At 39.4% G+C, this 21,002-nt stretch overlaps 1 protein-coding gene across 1 annotated transcript in view; it reads right to left on the minus strand.

Annotated features, from left to right (window-relative positions):
* The window catches only part of LOC104128200 (heat shock transcription factor 2 binding protein), a 40,601-nt gene that overhangs the window by 12,150 nt on the left and 7,449 nt on the right, over positions 1-21,002 (minus strand). Inside the window, exons 2-6 of the mRNA XM_035896436.1 lie at positions 18,985-19,135; positions 14,104-14,207; positions 9,881-10,030; positions 5,681-5,819; positions 3,436-3,553 (exon numbers count right to left, since the gene is read on the minus strand). Of these exons, the coding sequence (XP_035752329.1) occupies positions 3,436-3,553; positions 5,681-5,819; positions 9,881-10,030; positions 14,104-14,207; positions 18,985-19,135 (662 nt within the window). The remainder of the gene's footprint in view (positions 1-3,435; positions 3,554-5,680; positions 5,820-9,880; positions 10,031-14,103; positions 14,208-18,984; positions 19,136-21,002) is intronic.

The raw sequence follows: 21,002 nt of genomic DNA on the forward strand, positions 1-21,002 counted from the left end.
AATTATTGGATAGACAATACTTTCTTGGTTTTTTTTTGTTTTGTTTTGTTTTTTTTTTATGTGGAGGACTTTTTAATTATGCACTTCATAGTCTTCCTATTAGGCAAGACAAATTTAATTAACATCCTATATGACTGTATCTGTCAATGCTTTCTTTAAAATCTAGAACTAAATGCACAGCTAAAGCCCCTTCTTGCCTGCTTAATACGCGAGATTAGTACATAAAATGTACTAATATGTACTAAAGTACATATTTTTACTGGCTACTTTCAACTGCTACGTAAGCAAAGTTGAATATTCCTAACAATTTAATTATAGCTATGAACAAATGTGTAAGTGTTCATTGACTGCCTAACAATTACAAATGTTGAACAAACCCTATACCAATGAGAAGAAAACCTGAAGTCTTTCACACCACTGCAGTTTCAGAACGGCAAAGACACCCATGATATTTCAGTCCCAGCACTCGTGTAGATGCCTTGGATACATTTATTACATACTCATGGACTACAACGGATATTGTAGCAGTGCTGGAATAAACAACAGCTTTTCCCTGTAAATTTTTCATACAGTACAAGTAAAACACAGGATTGCTAGAACTAGAAGAGGAAACGGAACTCCTCTCTACCAGCCTACTTCGTTTGATGCTGCTGTGTGTAGAATTAGACCTCACCGTTTCCCCTGATCTGTCACACAGTAAAAAAAAATATTTCTGAAGATAAAAGCTTGAAAGGAATTGTAAAACCTCAAAACTGAGCAAAGGACAAGCACATCCCTGAAAATAATAAGCCTATTTTTTTTCTTTAAAAGATTAAATTTCAAGTTGATTATGTGCTTCCATGTAATACTATGGTGACATTTTGAGAAAAACACATTGCATTTCCAAAATAAAGTACAGACATTTTCATCCATGAGGCATAGTTTTAAAAATATGTCTTTCTGTATGTATGCATATGTATGTAAGTGTGTGTGTAAACATTATTTATGATGACTCTAGAGTCCGTTTACCAATAACTTTGAAATTTCACCACAATTTATGTTAACTATCATATCCTTATCCCTCAGTTGTCTTTCATTTTATGGTTCGGAGAAAAGGGAGTTCTTCTGACACATCTGCTTATGAAAATATTATTAGATTTACAAGCAAGCTAAAAGAAAACCCACCTTACATGCAGAGAACAATTTAAAAACAAACAAAGCCAACCCCCAAAACCCTTCTTCGCTGGGCTGGGAGAGTGTAAAATCCCGCAAAAGGAGAGGGAAGAGATCTACTGTTTGTAATGGGTTTTAAGAACTGAACAGTGACAAGACACGTAGGGAGCTTGTAGACAGAAAGGGACCTGACCACGGACATGAAAGACAAACACGGGGAAAATACTTTGCACTAAAACATTTGAGCAAATTAGAATCTCTCATTCCACAACAAGGCCGTTAAAAAAAAATCTCCTTTCTGGTATTTGCTCCAATGTCATAATACAGCAATTTTTTTATCAAACAGCAAGTTCAGAGTATGAAAAAAAATTGTTGGTTCTGTAGAACACCAGAACACATTATCACTACACTGAATTCAAGATATTGCTACGTATGCCTAATGTTTCTCATGTAGCAAATACTTTGTGCAACCTCTTTTTTAAGCTTCACTCAATTCGTTAGCCTCAGAGGCTGGCCCTTGTTGAATCACTACCCACTTCATGGGACTGTTTTACATATATTTTATCAGTATTGCTGTATGGCAGCCAAGTTTATATCACCATGTTTAATTCTTCCGCAAAGCAGGAAGATTTGGAAATATAATTAAAAAACCAACCAAAACATCGGTTCAAAAGGAAGGCCCTCAAATCCAATTACATTGTCCAATTACATTAATCCAATCTGAAATGATAAAAAATAATTTACCTGGACCCATAGACACACATTTTCTTGAAATTCAGGGTATGTGTGTTTAGAAACACTTTCCCTTCTTTCCTCCTCTCAAAATAAAGTCCTCTCTTGTTGGTTTGTTTTTCTTTTTCTGTACAGATTTTGAAATCGTATAGGTCCTCCTTGCATAAAATTTTTTTGTTATGTACATGAAGGCACAGATTACCTTTTCTGTCTTAAGTTGAGATTCCCATACAAGCCTTTTAGTTGGGGCTTTACATAAAAAAAACCCAAAACCAAACCACTGTTGGAAGAGTAAACTACCCTGTTTTAAGTGCTGAACTTCAAGCCCAGCACTTGGGAAACACATTAATGGCTGACATCAAAGTATCTAACCGCTACCTGCAGCACAGGGTATACAGCTTCCCCCTCACTAACCAATGGGGAAAGGAAAGCACCTGCAGGGGCAACTCATTCCCCCTAACACGGGCTGAGCGAGCCCCATCATCTGACAGCACCACTTCCTTCCAGAGAGGGTGGGAAGCAGCCCAGACAGCAGATACTTGACATCTACCCTTCTGATAGCTGAGGTTAGGCAAGATAAAACATATCCAAAGTTAAGACCGAGCCTGATTTCATGCCTGTCACATACAACCTGCCTAAATGTGTGCATGGATGCTGTCAAGTTACTGTGGCTGACAGGGTTGCTGTTTGTCAGCTGAGCTGCAACAGCTGGCTTGGGTATGAATTCTGTAACAAATTGGACTCAAAACACACGTGTGTTTTGAGTCCCATTTATTACAAAAACCACACCACACTGGCTTAAGCCATCTTCATGAACAAATTAACGAGGTGTACAGGGCAAGTGCCCACAGCTTAGTGGATGAGCAAGTACTCATTAAGCCATGGTAATTTGCTTAGTCAAGGCCATATATCCTCAGCTTGCAACAGCTCTGAGAAAAAGGTAAAGACAATTATTTAATCTCTCCATCAGCTGGGAAGTAAAACTTTTCCAGCATCTGAACTGTGTAACATGGCCTTTTCTTAACAATGCTGTATCACAAGGCCCCTTTATAGGCTTACCTTTTACAAACATAAGTGCATGGTGCTTCTGGCTACTAAGTAGCATAAGCTAATTTAATTTCTGCTCTTAGCAGATACATAACTCACTTTCTTCACTAAGCAGATGTAGCATTTTACAGTGTTCATATTGGATGGGAATAAATATGAGTCCACATTTCCCACATCCTGTTTTAAAGCTGGACCTCACACCTTCCTTATCTGACCCTCAACCCATGAGCCCCTCCTAAAGTAGAAGAGTGCATCCCTGCTTATCTCTACAATATTATGGTACTTAAGGGACTTCTGAAGAGACACAAAACCTGGATGGAGCTAGACTTGTAGCCAAGCCTCGTATATCCGCAAGGAATGCTACTGTGAAAAGACTTTCAAAAATTGTGTTTTCTCTCCAGGAAAGGACATAATGGGAGAATGGGAAAACTACAGTCATCACTATGACCTACACTGCAAGATAATGCATTTAATTTGAAAGGAAAAAACAAAAGGTCATCATACACTTTAAACTTGGTACAGAGTCCTGGCTTCATGTCTCCCAGGAGGTGCATCATTGTGTCCAGTAATTCACGACTTGAACTAACCAAGAACTCACGGCCACATGCCAGCGCAGCCACATCTGTGAGAGAACACAAAACATCACCATAGAAATCACATTTCAAACAAAAGTTTATGCTAATTATCAGGACCACTAAAAAGATATGTCAGGTGTGAAGAATGAACTATGACATCTGTATAAACTTCATCTCCATAGCAAATACTGAAGTAGCAAATTATACTGGTCAAACTCCTTCGTAACTCTACTTTTGTAATTAAATATTTATTCAGAGTGGCCAGGATCCTAACAGTAACACAGTGAATTATGAAACAAAAGGTTGGATTCATCCGCATATAATGTGGGACTGAAGCAAAACTGACCATTATAGGTCCCACTTTAAAGAAACAAGATTGCAGATTGTTTTACAATCGCACAATCCAATATACCTGGCACATTACACAAACAAAAACTCTCATGGACATCTACTCACAAGTTCTTTTCCTACCTCTCTGTAAGCACTGCATTATTCATACACAAACCAAAAGGCAAAAATATTTCCAAAGACTACTGCTCCAAAGCAGACTTTCCTTTAGTACTTTTCCTTATACTTGCCCCATACTTTAGGGCATCCTTATGTGCAAGAGGTATCTTCCAGCAACCAGAGCTTCTTTGTACTGTGCAACTGGCCAAGCCTCCTCCAAACACATGAAGCGTGGTGTATGTAACTAGCAACAGAACCTGGTTCCCTGGCCTCCCATTCAGGGCAAGTTTGGGGATCTGCTGCATGATACAGTTCTTCCACTTCCATGCAGCCTCAGGTTCTCTCTCCTATTCAGGTACATCACGATGCCTTCTTTTAACCTCAGAGTAAGCAGAGGTACTATGGACACAGCATACAATTAAAGACTGTAATCGCAATGTTTGCGCTCACTGGGCTGCATTATGACTGCACCAAGAACTTCTGTTCTGGTGTTCTCTAACTTCTGAACACTTGGCACTTCATGACCACCTCCTTGGTGTTCTTTTAATACTGCTTTCTAGTGTAATACTACTTACAGCACAACTAGGAGGATTAAACTGGTACCTTCTACATTGTTCATCTGACTGTATCCTTTATTATATTTGAATTTCAGCAACCTCCATTCCCAAATTACAGAGACAAATCTTAGTAATATCAAATTCTCTAGCAAAATTTATATCCGCTTCAGTGAAGCAAGATTTCGTTCCACCATCCTGATTCCTCCTCAGGCAAAACCCCAACGCTCCCCACCACTCTGCCAGCCTTTAAACATTTTCTTTGTTCAGCCTTTATTTTTGCTATGCTTTTTTTTGTTTGTTTGTTTGTTTTCAGTGAAGCAGTTAGCGAGAACTGGATCCCGCCGTGGTACAGTGGCATAATGCATCACATACTGTCTTCTATTACCATCTTGAATGTGTGATTTTAGGTGTCGTGGTACCATTAAAAAAAGTTGTTAATGCAAGGTTCACTTATTTGTATAAATACCCACTGTTTGTTCTATCTTGCATCATGTCATTAGTGTCATTTTGACAGTTGCACAGTTTCACAAAGATGCAGATGATGTATCAACCCCGTTTCTCACAGCCTTCCAAGCCAAGGGCAGCCATACTAAGATCTGTGGCTTTTTACTTATTTTGTGACCCTAAGAGAAACATTTAATATGGAAGTCAGGTTTATTACCTTTTACTTCTCTTAGCACTATGCACTCAGGACAGTGAAGGTGGGGGCCATCTGGCAGCAAAAAAATTCATAAGCAGTTTCAAAATGCTGAGCACATACCTTAATATGGGACTGATCTACTTGCATCATCTGCAATTCATACATCTTGAAGATGTTAGCATTATCGGCAAGTCAGAAAGTAAACTGCTTGACATTTACAAACTAAGGTGAGAGTACAAGACTAGTGGAATGGTCATTGTTTAACTCCAGATAGAATGGATGTGTTAGCGAATTTCAGAACTCAATGGCTCTTAGCCATCTAATCCTTAACTATCACAGTTAGTACAATGCCTCACAGACTGTCAACGGCAAAAATCTGCTAGAACTTTAGAAGACTAGGAAGACACCGAAGCTATCAACACTGACTGAATACTTCACTTTGAAAAGCTGTTTTACCGCAGCTCATATAAGGCAATATAGAAATTTCCAGTACATGTGGAATGCTATTCTGAGAGATAACATTAACTTACTTGTGACAATCCCTGCCAAAGCTAATACAAACTGATTTTCATCAGAATCCAAATCCTGCTGTTTCATGTCTTCACTCAGTGACTTCACAAAGCTCTCCATGGTCTGCGCAGTGATTGTGAAAAACTTTACTGCTTTACTCTGCAAGTGTGGAGGAGAAAAAAAGATCATACACACTACAGCAACTATGATTATTAGATGTTACAGTAAAACTGGACAATCTTCAAAATTACTAAAACATCCAGTTACTTCAGAAAACAACAGAAAATAGCAGGTATGCACTAAGTGACAAGTTTGATACCCTAATATTTGAAACCATTACCTCAGAAGAAAATGGAAAACTACTCAACGCCACGTTTATTTACAAAACTAAACCGTTGCGTATTTACCTCCTAAACCCACAATAACACGTATCAAACACTGGAATTAAAGCTTATTTTTCAAAAGTGAGGATATTCTCTCTTTGCTTTGCAATAGCTGCACCAGGTGTTTCACATATACCTGGGCTACTATAGCAGCTTTTGTCAAAACCCTACCCAGCTGAAGGCTAGAGAGCAGCCTGATGTAGTGACTAGACATGAATTTCCTAAGAAAACCAACAAAACACCCAGAAAAAAAAGCAGATGTTGATTGGATCCTAACAGGATTCATTAATTACTCAATACAAGATGAAGAACAACAGGCTAGGTGGAAGTTCTTTAGAAAAGGAAACAGAGGTGTCTCCTGGGTCACAGGCTGAATTTAAGTCAGCAGTGTCACGTGAGAAAGACGATCATCACGCCAGAGTGTACAAACAGGCGTACAGCCCTTAATTATGCTACACAGTCTTCTCCCCTCAGCTGGAATAATGCTCCATTTCGGGGTATCTAGGTTGACGAAGCAGCCACCCAGTACAAAGCTCAGGGCAGGTCAAAGGGCCTGGTCAGAGGTGCAGACAGAGCCCACTAAGAAGGACAGAGAGAACTCTTTCTGTTTAGTAATAATTCTGACCTGTAAAACACTGCTGGAACGCTATTTCACACAGTGGATGCTGGTTTTCCTAACAAAACCAGCATAGCAAAGAGCTTGTAATGCCAGGTTTCCCAGTCTTTAATAATTTTGCCAGTTGTTTCATGAAGCAGCTGAAACTTTTAGTCATTCCCAGCAGTGACCCAATGGGACAGCCCAAGAAATGCCTGACCTTTTATTCATTTTACAAAGTGACAGAAAATTTTAGTATTTTGTCAAAACTACAGCTTTCACAATATATACAAAGCTACTGGTAACATTTATTTATTCCTCTACTGTTACACATCCACCAACATCACAGATGTACAGTTCCCGTGGGGAATTCCAGCAATAAAAAACAGGGTCAGTCAGCCAATACTCAGTATAGTCCCAGGATAACGGGAATAAAGGGATTGTGGGGAAAGAGAACAGAAAGAAGTGTACTTCTGCATGTGCTGGATGTACTTTTTATACTTACATGGACACCACACCTCAAAGATGGCAACTTTAACGTGAGCAGTGAAGCTATAAGCTATTATGAAAATACATATTCACATGGGAATAGAGTACTAGTTAGTATTTTCCACAGAAAACAAGCAAAATCATCTATTTGCCAGTCTCCTGAGGTGCCACTGGTGTCCACTCTACTGAAGCTTCTTTCCAAATAGCCATTTAACTAGCGGTGAAGTCTGAGGAGCTGCAGAGACCAATTAGGTTTATAAATAGCAAACATTACATACTCTGGGCAGTCTCTTATTAGCTTGACAGCATTTTCATGGGACTGAAGAATGTCTCACCCACAGACATTGAGATAAGGACAGTTCTGAGAGCAGCCGTTAAGGTACTTGAGCTCAGATGGTACAGTGAACCCTTTGCTATCCGAGTAACTCCGGCATGAAAACATCAGTTAGCGTGCAAAAATGCTGCCATTAAAAGATAAAAACGTCTGTCACTACAGCAGGTAACTGCAGTAGCAGACCACCTTGTAGGGTCCCAAATTTCTCAAGTTGGAGCAAGCCTTGATGTTGTTCTGATATCAAACCTTCTGTTTGCGTTTCCCTGTGAGAGCTCTGTCATGTGGGTATCTGGTTCAAGTTTTTTGGAAGACATCTAAAACATTCTCATGGGAATTAGCTTACTTCTTTTTTGGCACATGCAGGTAGGCATCCTTGAAAACTCTCTCTAATGCTGCTTCTCTGAATGTTTCTTCAAGTTGTCTCTAGAAAAGTTACACATGGGCGGAACTAGTAGCCATCTTCACTGCCTTGAAAACTACTTGTATTACAGTTCAAATTTGCTGCTTGAGTTTTGACTTTCCCAACCCGTATGGACACAAACAGCATATTGGTCCCAAACATCACTTCAGTCAATCTGCATTATAGAACTGTATGAAAGACCTACTTCTGTATCTGTGCAGAGACTGAAAAAACTTGAGCATTGTTCCCCAAGGCATGAAATGATTGTGAATTGATGCCACCCTCCCCACATGCTTAAATATGAGCAACCGTCAAAGATGTTCTCTTGACATTTCTGTAGTTCGTAGCACCTTCTCAGGGAGATGCTACAAGCTGTACAACTTGTCCAAAAATAACCCAAACCAAAAACTTTGTATGACAAATCTCCATCATCTTTTAATAACCTGACTCATTGCCAGTTGTAATCTCTGGTTGATGCAATGCTATATAATCTGTTTACGTTTTTCCTAGTAGTCTTGTTGCAAACCCAGGCACATTTCTTACTGTGTTACATGCACCATCACAAGAAAATAATAACCAAAAATGTGCTATGACCTCCACAGAAGTACAGCAGTTCAATGGGCTCCAACGATTGCTGAGAATGACCGCAGTAGAAGTATTTCACATTTCAAATAAACCTAGAAACAAAAGTATTGCATCTTCACAGTTGAGCTTCTTACCCTTATACAAATCATCAAGTTAGTTTTGCTTTTACCTAATTCTACTTAATTTTGATACTTAAGACTGCTTTCACCAAGGCTTCTACTAATTTTACTCTCGCCTTGTAGAAATACGGTCATTTTCATCACTGCTAGCATTTCATTTGTGGGAAACAGACCATTTCAATACTGTTTCACAAGTCAAATAACAACAGCTAGTCACTAAATATTGTCAACTCTTACAGTTATAAACTGTTCTGAAAATACAGAATGTAATTTTATACTGGCTTTGTTGCTATGTGGTGGCTCTGTAGTAGCCACCTGACTTTTTTTTTTTAATTTTAACTGCTTTATATAGTGGTTTTACAGACTTCTTTTCCCTTAGTAACTACTGCTGCTTGGATCTTGAATCATCAGAAGTTATCACCAAAATGTATCACTGTACAGCTTTCTAATATCCAATATGAAGTTATAATTGTATTTTGGTGTGCCCAGCTGCAAAACCTCTTACAAACACACTAGTTTACCACTTAATATAATGAACTAATCCTATTCACTCAGCTGTTCACCACACTGCTGAAAAATCAAGTCAGAAGAAACTGTGTCATCAGTTCACTCAGATTAAATACAACAATTCCTTCTCATGTTGGCTGTGACTATTTTTATCAGGCCTGTTCCTCTGATCCCTCCTAATTCCGTCAGCTGCACTTGGCAATGAAACTGTGTTAATCGTAATATTATTGTCTTTAACTGGTGTTGGTTGGTTTGTTTGGCTGTCAAATAAGTTACCTGTCCACGTTTAACACTGAAAATTTAGTAAGATTCACTAGCAGCGAGGTTCTCTAAATTTCCAAGTTATGCAAGTATTAAGGCAGCACAAAGATTTAAAGAAATTGAGAATTGATGGATCTGTCTTCCTTCCACAGAAATAGCTCCTCCGAGATCTCTACAGGCATGGGAACTGCTGCATGTGCCCAAGAATTATTTTTTTCTTCTGTTAGCTTGCAAAGATATTTACACTGTGCTAGCTGTAGCCTTGCTTCCAGTTCAACTGTGTGTGGTGGGAAACTCAATCTTTGTTTGGTAACGTAAGAATTAATTACTGCATTTATTCCCAGCCTGCTTCATAACACTTCATAGTTCCAACACTTCTTAAATGAGAATGGATGGTTCCCAAAGAATATACAAGTCAGAAAAACATTTTTGCTGTCCAATTAGTTTCTGATATATATCCTTATACTAAAGTGTGTTACAGAGCATGGTCCTTTTTTAAAAGGCCTAACAGCATTACCACTGATAAGTATTCACCTGCCATACTTACTCCTCCTAGAATGGTTTTAACAGCTTCCTCATTGCTAGATACACCCCACAACAACGTGCACACCGCTGCACCCATTTCTGTGCAATACTCTGCTTGCTGCAGGAGCTGCTGCTTGGCCTCATTCAGCTGCTGGCGGAGGTCTAGTTTCTCCTGAAATAACGCAAGGAAATTTTGGTTGCACTTCATATCAGCCAAAACAAGTTTCTAGGCTAAGGGACAGAACAAGAAACAACATCATGGCCATATATGAACGGGGAAGGTGTGGCAAACTCCTAGCAGTTGCAGATACATACCTTCTCTCCTGAGCTATATCTAAGTAGTAAGTACATTGTGGAGGCTGACAGTAACCAGAAGCCTGTCCACAAGGTCAGGCCAAGCGACCCACCAAGACTGAGCGGCACCTAGAGAAGTCTGATAGGAGAGTCTACTCCTCCTAAGCAAACAGCTACATGTCTCTTCGAGAGAGAAGGGATTTCAGCGTGAGAGGTCAGCCTTTCCAGACACCTTACAAAAGATACTGGGAACATCTTATAGGAAGGGAGGGTTGTTTTGCTTTTCAAAACAGACTTCTGCCTTAGCCAATGTGGTAGAGTTGCTGGATACCAAAGATTGCTGTCTCTTCCAACTTTTTTTCTGTTGACATATTCCTGATCAGCAGTGACAAAGTAAGACAGAGTCCATGGAAAAACACAACTACAGTTTGAAGTTTGGAGGGTCTTTCATACCAAGAAAGCCCAGGCACCACCTAAGCGAGCTGCTCAGTGGTCTTTGCCACAAAGCATAGAGAGAGAACAGAGCAATCCAACACGACCAGGACACGATTTCAATCTGGCAGTACTTTTTTCCAATCATACGGGAAGTTGGCCAGAAGAATATCATGAGAGTAGGCACGATTCTAGGTCTTACTGACTTCCTACCAACTTCCACAGAAGTAGCAAAGCTGCTGCACTTCTCATCTTAGAGCTAATGCAGACAGTGAGATCAAGGCAGGGATGCTGCAGTCTGTGGTCTCCCAGCATGGATGGGGGTTCCCTGCTAACTCTGAGTGGGGTAGTATTAGGCAGTGCTGCAGGGAAAGATAAAGCCCAGTCAAGAAAAATAATGCTAACTCAACTATTGAGAGGGTGTGGGAGGAGAGGGGGGAGAGAGAGAATCACAGATCATATGATGTCAAAAGAACAGAAAGATCCTGCTCTGCCCATTTTGTGGGTATAGGATTTTCAGATTCACTACAGAAAGCACCCTCCTCAGCCCAGCCTCCACTGTGTGTTTAGCTATCAAGACGAAATATGGGGAAATGAGAAGGAATCTTTTCTATGTCAGTTTTGAAAGCAAGTAAACAGACCAAAACTTGCAACATCAACATTTTAAAATAAATATCTCATCATTTTTGGGGTTCACCTCAATGTTTTGTGTTAAGGGTTTGGAAAGAATAGAAATATAAACTCATCTGAAAATATACATAACATGATATCAACCAGCATAATGCTTCTTGTACTCTGTCATCAATTACCTACCCAGCCTCCTGTATCACACCTGACAGCCTGATTTGCATTGCTTTATCATGCTGCTAAAGGAACACACAGGTAGGATTTGTAAAGTTCAAATTAAATTTATCAAGCAGATTTCTGTGCATATTTACTCTCTGGAGTCTCTTTCACCTTATAGTTTAATAAATACAGAAGACTGACATTTGCTGCTGATGCCTTAGGCATCTTAGTCCCAGGAAAAGTCTCTTATTTCTTAATACTTTGATAATTTTTAAGCAAGTTAGCCAAATTTTATCTTTTACATAACTCACTGCCAGACCTATCAGCTTTTCTGCCACCATGTGCAACAACAAAATGTCCACAGGCATCTTCCTGCCTAACCCCTATATTGTCCCTGTCTTTCTTTTCTGCACTGTCCTTGTCGTAGGAAAACGTATCTTTTAATACATTTTATTTGCATTTGGATGCTAATGCTGAATAGTAAGACATCAAATCCTGTAATACCAAAGCTAGATCCTCCAACAAGGACGCAAAGCCAGCACAAGAAATGCCAGAATTTTTAATAGATCAAAAGCAACATCAGAACAAAGACACGAAACAAGGAAAACAAAACAGTACATTCAAGAGCCAGGAAAATAAACGGAGCCTGCAAAAGCAAATAACCTAGCTGGAAGCAACACTCCTGAGAGTTCACATCACGAAGCTATCACTGTGCTATGCAACACCACCATCTTCAGGAAAGGGTCAAGGCACACAAATACAGCAGTGCTTAAGTACGCAACTATGAAAAGACAGACAAAGACGACATTAGCCAAGAATAGCATGTGCACTTCAAGTTTTGGTCAGGTTCAGAAAGCTCAGCAATTCCCTAATTGGTGATACAGCACCGCACAGAAATTTTGGAATGCAAAATGTTGATTTATGATCCCCTAAGAAAAGGACACTGCTCAACTAGAAAATGCATTTATTTTATGATTGTTTCAGTGAATCATTTCATTTTCCTTCAAAAGACAAATATGTGGAAAATAATTCAGGAACTATACGCAAGGATGCCTATAGCAGAACAGCAACCAAATGAAAAACACCATGCAAAGTGATTAACAGGAGCAAAAAACACACATATACATACACCATCATCTTTTATCCCAAAGAGCTAAAGGATTTCACACTGTACCTAAGCATAATCCACTTGGACAAATACACCTTTGTGGCATATAACAGAAGCCATTTAGACAACCAGTGTATATACTGCACAACAGCAACATTATGAAGAGAAGATCTTTGATCAGGAACACCAAGACAACAACTACTCTTAGTAAACTATTCATGCTTTAAGTAAAACTTTCATCCAAAAGAAATCACAAACCTAAACTGCCTGCCATTTATTTTGTAATATTAACAAGAAAAAAGGGTGGGACCCATTTCATTAATATCTACAGCAGCAACATTAAATCTTACAGAGATTCTATCCTGGATGCTTATACAACTAAAGACCTGGGTGCTTCGCAAAACTAACCATGTACCTATTGCTGAACTGTGGTAGCTATCCCAGAAGATAACTTATTTCGAAGTAAGGAACATCCAAACAACTATTCCATCATACTTCACATTCATACCAAACTTCACCCCAAAATGACTTGTCCATGCAGATGTGCCCTAAAACTGCACGTCTGAAACCTCCATTTATTCTTTTCAAAAGTGAAATAATTTATGTAGATTCATCTGTCTTTGTGCAATCCCAAGGCTGGCAGATGCTAACTCAAGAACCCCAACAAAGTGAGCTTCTGCCAACTACTGAAGATAGCTATCAGTTTCAAGGAAATGAACTTTTGCAGAAAATAACCACAATTGATTCTCATACCTATCGGAAATTAAGCCACCCCAATGGCTTCAAAGACGACCCACAGTTGGAAAAGTCACAGTCTTCACTATTCCTTCATTATTAAGAACCTCCGCTCTCATAATGACTAAATACAATATTGATAGAGCAAAAGGAGCCCTGCAACTGTTCTTTGACTCACAGCTGTACATAGCAATCGGATCAATAGGTGCATTGAGAAAGCCTATTAAAACTAAACAAAGGTACACAACTTAGAGCAAGCTAAAAGAGAGGGCAGTTTCATTTTCTACATTGCGTTGCTTATATTATCTTTTATTGTCCTCTTTGAAAATATGTTATAGTTACATTAAATTCAAAAGAACCGATTCTGTGAAGGACCTTTTGATGCCAGCTACACCACAATCTTCCCGAATACCCAATGTTTTACTTCAACATGTTAATACAAACAAAATGCTAACGGTTGATTTTTTTAACTTTACATACACCAAAACAAACCCTGCCAAGAAGCCCATAATGCAACCCCATACAACTGAACCTCACACAGTATGGAAGTTAAAAGAGATCTATGTAGTTATGCAAGAGTTATGTACTAAGCAGGAGACATACTCAGTTGGGATCTCTATTTGTACACATTGAATGCTTCTTGGTACTGCATCATGCTATATTTTGTCTAGTTATAATATTGACCCTTTTGCTCTAGAAACATCAAGGGGAAAAAACATCAGTTAAGAACTTAGAGGTAAGTAATCTACTCATCACCTGACTATATGAATAGAAATCCCAGATTGTTTTTCAGGCTGAGGATGTAGCTTGTGACATGAACATGAAAAACTGATCGTTACTGGTATTAAAACTCAAACATACAGATACCAATATTCTGACAGCTAATCTACCTTCTTCTCTCTCATGCAATCTGCCTGGGCTGTTTCCAGACGGGCTCTGAAGTGTTCACAATCCATTTTCAGCTGCTCGATTTCCTCCTCTTTTTTCTCCATGTCTGCAAGAGTAAATCAGGTAAACAAAGTAATGAGTTACGATCACCGAGGTTGCAATGAAGAAAAAAGTATCCACTAAGTGCAAATGTAAGGAGGTGCTTTAATTATGTGCTTGTGTTAGATCACCTCCTCGTGGCTAAACTGGTATATCGCAATTTGCCACATTTCAACAGTTCTTATAAAGAAACTAAATGAACGTGATATTTCCCATTTAAAACAGGGAAAGACTGAAAGAATCACATCTAGCTGTTAAATACTGTGTGCTGATAAGACACCATTCTGGAACTGAGCTTCCAGCTCCTCAGGAATTTAAAAAAAATTACTCAATTTTCTACTTTGTTTGTTTTCATGATTGTTTCATGTCCAATATCTTTGAAATTCAGTGAGTATAATGAAAACCTAATGAAAAGAATACCAAGATCAGTCAAAAGTGATTGTTTCAATATACAATGTACAAATTATATGAAAAGAACGAAACACAACTACTCCAAACATTTTGAACTAATGTTTATAAAGTATTATAAGACATTATAAACTATTTAAACATTATGCTTGACAAGCAAATTTTGTGATTCCCTTAAATTAATCTCTGATGTTATCACAAGTACATTGCAATTTAGATGCTTTATTTTAGTGAACAGAAATCAAGTTAATATTTCAGGATCACGATACCAGTTTTAAAAAATTCACTTTGAAGGATACTTTTAACAACTGTTGTGCATTGTATTTTACTTTAAAAACGACAGTTCTGGATGCTTAGTGTTTATACTTAAATGTATGTCCTTTTTTCAGTAATTCCAAAAAGTAATGTCCAAACAGCATTACTGTAATTTCGGTTAGCTTAAAAAAACCAAGTTATACCCCACTTGGATGCTATACCATGGATCATGAGAGTATGGTCTATGGTTAACACACTTCAAGTACTTCCCCTTACATGCGGTCAATATTTTGAATGTATTTATCAAAGAGCATATCAAATTCAATCAAAAAAAGATAACATCATTTAAAAAAAGTCCTTATTATACAGACATCTTGGATTCTGGCATTTTATTTAGTAGTAATTCTACAATTATTTGGAAATAAATTCCTTTCTTTTTTGGTCCTAATTTACTAAATGTTATTGCCTCAAATATATAGACATTGCTTTGAGTAGCAGGTATAAAAGATAATCTAGTCATGAACAGCTTTTCTGAAGAGGTGGAACATATTTCCACTCAGCCCTTGTGTGATTCTAAGCCATCAACACTAAGACTTTAACAGAAACCAAAGAGCCAAGGCAAGGCAAGGGTCCTAGGACATATGTGCCAGGGCACGCTCTCCAGCATTCAGTTCTTTTCAACCTGCAATCCAAAGAAAAAGAATGACAGGGGGAATGGACTCATTGAATTTTTGAGGAATAACTCTGGTCAGTGGCAGGAAACTTCCTTCTGTCAAGCAAAGAAAACTCAGTCCCATGCAACTATTACTATGAAGGTGTGCGTCTTAAGTACTTGACAGAAAGAAGCCTAGAGCATGAGTGGGGCATGCTCTGCTTATCAACAGCAGACCAAGAACCCATTTATCCTCCCCAAGTAAGTATATCCAGTGAAAATCTCTCTCACTGCAAGCAAACAAGCTCTCCAGAATGAGAAGAATCCCTTGGAGCCTTTGAGAGGACAGATCCACCCTGAATCCTGCATCAGTGCAGCCCGCAGACACACAAGTATGCCACATCCATTACTGGCAGACTTCAAAGGTCCTGGAACCAAGACTGAGCCAGTAGAAGGGGAATAATATTAACTACTCAGTGCTAATACAGTGCTACCTGTTTGTTTATTTAAGTCCTCCAGATAAAAGAAGGATGTGTCAAACCTCCTTTAAGGTATCACAATGTTCTATGCTGAAGGAAAAAAAAAAAAGAAGGGTAATATTGGAAGCTGCTGAGAGAGACACCTACTTCTAGCTGTGCCGCATTTGTGGGAATTCCCCCTCTTACGTCTGCTCTGAAGAGAATTCAAGGCTGCATGCACCAGTCCCAACATTTGATGGCCACTTGACACAGAGCAGCAGAATAAGCAGCAGACATTTTGCTGACACTGAAGACTGCAGCTGTGCTGCTTGCTCCTGCACACTGTGGTCCTTAGCATCACACAGGGAAGCTCAACAGGTTCTCCCACTGGCTGCAAGTCCCAGGCCCTGGTAAGGAAAGTTCCTTCTCTCTTGACACTACAGTCTTGAGGCTCAGACTGTCTACCTCCACCAAGTGAAGAAGAAGCTTTCACTATCAACTTGGATGAGCAAAAAAATATGAAATGGCATCCTTACACAAACAGGAAATACATAACTTTACCACTGCAGCAGTAAATCAGACTCTGGGGAGAAGTGGCATTTGCTCCCGAGATAAACAGCAGACTCAGAAACCGAACAAGGCAGTGGTCACAACAAAAAAAGAGAAGGCATGAGGTGGACTCATTCTCATCCACACTATAGGTCACATCAGGAGATTTTCTGGACCAGAGATCTAATCTCAAAGCTCTGGAAGGTGGAGAACTGAGTACAATTACAATGAACGCCAACAAGTGATGGAATTCCAATTCCACTGATCCAAATGCAATTTTTAACATTTCCCCAGGGGACCAAGTTCCACTAAACTTACACATAATAACAGCAAAATAGCTCCAACATTTTCTGTAAGATTCCTGAAGCCAAAGACTCTTCCTGAGGAGGCTAGTAAGAATAAAATGGATCTTTCTTTTTGAAATGAACAATTACCCTGGCAAAAGCCTAAGCGAAGACCCTGACAGCAGCCAGAAAAGTAGGCATTGGTTGCATTGACCACTGCCAGCTCAGATCTCACATACCACCTAAGGGATGCTCCCATAGCAAATTGGTATCCTATTGACCCAGATACACAAACGAAATGTGCAAAGATTTCAAGGTTTCTCAAAGCTATTCAGGACTCCATCAGCCTCACAACTGAATGGGCCAGAGGTGCTAGAAGTTCCTGACTATAATCTGTACTTCTTGAGGAGCATAAGAAACTGCTAACCACTTAATGTTTACAATGCTTAGAAAACCACAATAGCTGATGGAAGTCTAGAGAGATGTACAAATCACCCATTAGGCTTCTGTAAGAACGACATGAAAAAAACCAACACTAGTACCTGCCAGGACTCCTGTAAGCTTCATATGCCAACACCAAGAGACTGTATTTAGTAAACAACACCCAAGAGCTCACTATTCTGAGACTGAATGTGTCCATGTGATGTCCAACCTTTTGTGAACTGTATGCTCCAAATCCTCCTTCCAGTCTGCCTTATTGCATGCTGCAGAGGTAGGAGCAGACTAGAGCAGCAAAAACCACCTCTTGACTTGTCCAGATGTAGGGGCAAACAATAGCAAGAGCCCAAATAAATATTCAAATGACCTCATTAACTGCAAGAGAAATCCCATATATGATATATTTGGTATATCCCATAATTGCAATATACGAAGAGAAACCCCATTCCACTGCGGGGATCTACTCAAGAGTTCAAAGGCTGACTCAGCTTCAGGTATTCCTCCAAAGGGCCCAGAGAATGCTGGCCAGCCAGCAGATCATTTGACAGAAAGTCTTAAAGTCCCCCTGTTGATACCACAAACCTGCTGCTGGCAGGCCCTAACAGCGTCTCCTTGATGCCTGGTACTAGGAGCATAAGAAGGATCACTGAGAGAAATCTTGACACTGAGCACTGATAGAAGTAGGTAAAACAAGGGTCTGACTAGTTGAGGATCTTGAACACTTAATGCAACTGGAAACAGTCCTTGATGCCTTGCAACAGCATAAAGAGAACATCTTCAGACCTTACATCACTTCTTGTGACACAGATGATGTCTCAACTGGCAGCAGGAGAGGGGGTACAGTCTTCTCATCCCTGTTCAGATTTGATGGCATGGAAGAATCCTTCCAAAGACTGGATCATTGAGGCAGCTGGAAGCTCTGCCCCAATATATTACTTAGTATCGGAGACAGGCCTTGAGGGTCTATCTTAAGCTTTCTTAGCTGTTGCAAATTAATTTTCAATCAATCACTTGATATTCTAGAAGAGATACACTCTCTATAATCTGTCTCAGTGCTTCTCCCATGTCTTTTTAGACAAAAAGCAATTCCTAAGAGAACATGTGAATCATACAGCTGCATGTAAGCTACAGGCTAGGGATGGAGCTGACTCAGATTTGGTCCTGATGGCATGAGGGGAGTAATGCAATTGCTGAAAAAATAACGCACAGGGAATTATAACACTGAAAAACCGTACTTTGAGGACAGCAGTAGAAAGACCTTTATAACAGAGAGTCTTCAACTTTTTTTTTTTTTAATTATTTAGCATACAAGCTAAAAAACAAGACAGGCTAAACACAACCATATTATCCTTTCCTTTAATGTAACTTTTTATCCACAGCTATTTACCAAGCTTTTTTGCTGTGCATCTAAAATGACATTTTGAAAAATAGGATGCTTTTGCCTTTTCTCAGAGAAGAATTACTTTTTTCCTGATACAGCTCTCCCCTTACTGCCTGAACTAAGTATGTTTTTATCCACAGTAAAATATTTTTAAAGATTAATTTGACAAATCTAATTATTCTAATGCAGTTTGTAATTTTCTTCATTATAAACACATTAATTTACTGAAGCAGCCATTGAATATTATAGTTTAATCTGGAATACCTCCACAAACTCTACAACTATTTGTAGAGGCATGACAGTTTGTTCTAAGCAGCTTTGGCAGAAACTATAGGAGCTTGTAACATGGTACTACTCACTTGATTCAACAGCATCCAGTTTCTGGAATGTCCCCAGGATATCCCCATTTACTATTTTGGGTAAGAAATCCCGCAATTGCATAACCTCAGTTGTCAGCCTTTCCAAATCCCTCCTTCTAACTTTAACAAATTCCTCTTTCGTCTCAGCCTTCTGAAATAAAAAAAAAAAACCACACCACGAAAAACCAAACAAACCAACAACCAACCAAAGACAGTGTTACAGCCTTGCAGTGCTTTTCTGCTTCAATCCCTCCTCTCAGACAAAAATATTCCTCTGTATTACATAATTTCAGAAATTCATAACCTTTTAAACCAGAAATATCCAGTAATAACTAACACAAAAGTCTCTGAGATGGACTCTGACTATAGTCTAATCTGGCCTAAAGCAAATCGTATTATCTCTCTGCATCTATTTCTTCGCCTGAAACGTGCACAATGTACCTCAGAATGCTGTAAAACATTTGCATTTTAAAATGTGAGCACCTATGCATATGCCAAGGTATTGTTTTGAGACTGTTGCAAAGGACACAATAACTCAGTTTTTTAATTAGCTCAAATATTTGCAAGATCCTCAGTCACCTGGCTAAATAACAACAGCTCATTTAGAGGAAACTGTACTTTTTCAAAAGAATTTATCTTTTGGGAGAAGCCAAAAGTATTTGCAACTATTTGCAACCCAGTCCCACATAAAAGTAATTTAATCCCAAATTAAGAAACAAGAAAAATGTTTACTAGTTTCCCGTTAACATATCTTACTACTGTTTTGGTTGGGGTTTTTTGTATTGAGAATGGTGCAGAAAAAAATTAGATCCTTTATGTATCACATCTCACTCCAGAGGGAAGAGGGTACTACAGAACAACACAAGAAACCAACTCCTACAGGTAAAAAACATGCCATCCCCAGTCTTCTCAAGTTCAGCTGGAGGTCAAGACAAATGGAGGTCATTATCACTGTACGACAATGCTACCCTGGCATTTCTACCCCTTCCATTTCCTACAGTTCTGTCGTTCTGCTTTCCTACTTCTTCAGGTTAAAAATTTCCTTTCAGCTTTGCTTCCCAACTCTATTTCTTTCCCAGCTGTCTTTCAAACCCAGACAGTTGTAGGGACAGAACGGGCCAGTTTCAGCTTTCCCATTTCAGAGGAATCAGAGCCACAGTAAAGGTATGGAAGAAAGATTTTTACTTTTAACTTGAATTGTATCTCTAAGCTGCATTTTAGGAAGTGCTTATGGCAAAGTTACTATGGTCAAGTACTACCACATTATGTGATTCAAGAAAAATACAGCTCATTTAGTTCTCAAGAAAGTATGGAATAAACACATGGCAAGAGGACTCTATAGAAGAATACCACCCGCATGTCAGCAAACAGGAAGGACAGAGACAATTCAGTATTGCTCAAAATTATGGAGCACAATTTGGTACAGGCATAAAAATAGCTCTCTTCACTAGCAGAGGCCAAATTCAAACAAAACACACCACTGAAGTACTGGGATTCAGATATACAGAAATATACAATAAGGAGAAAATTCTCATTTCTAGTTCCCACTGTAAACACAGATCTTTGCAATATTGCAATTCCAACAGACAAGTTTTATTTTCTCTGCTTAAGCAGCTACTCAACATCTCCTCCCACTACAAAAGTACATTAAAAGCAAATATAGACAATGGCGAACGGCAGTTTTCTGTCCAGCCCTTTACAGTAATGGCAGGTGACTGGATGTAGGAAACTTGACTTCAGTCCTCACAGACCGACGCACAACAGCCAAGTTACTCAGCTGTGTACCTTAGCTCACGGCCTGCATCATCTGAATCCCCTTTCCCTGCCTGGCAGGAGGCCCAAGAGGGCAGAGCCCCCAGCTGCCGATGGACACCCAGCGGAGAATCCCAACCAGCCCTTTCTCCGCTCTCCACCGGCACCGGGGGACCTCCGACGCTCCTCCGCACCATCCCCACCACGCTCCCCCCTTACAAGGGGGACGTGCTCTCGCCCACGGGCGTATTACGAGCCAAGGCTGC

Source organism: Egretta garzetta, unplaced genomic scaffold, assembly GCF_000687185.1.
Source record: "Egretta garzetta isolate BGI_Z169 unplaced genomic scaffold, ASM68718v1 scaffold45, whole genome shotgun sequence".
Lineage (NCBI taxonomy): Eukaryota > Metazoa > Chordata > Aves > Pelecaniformes > Ardeidae > Egretta > Egretta garzetta.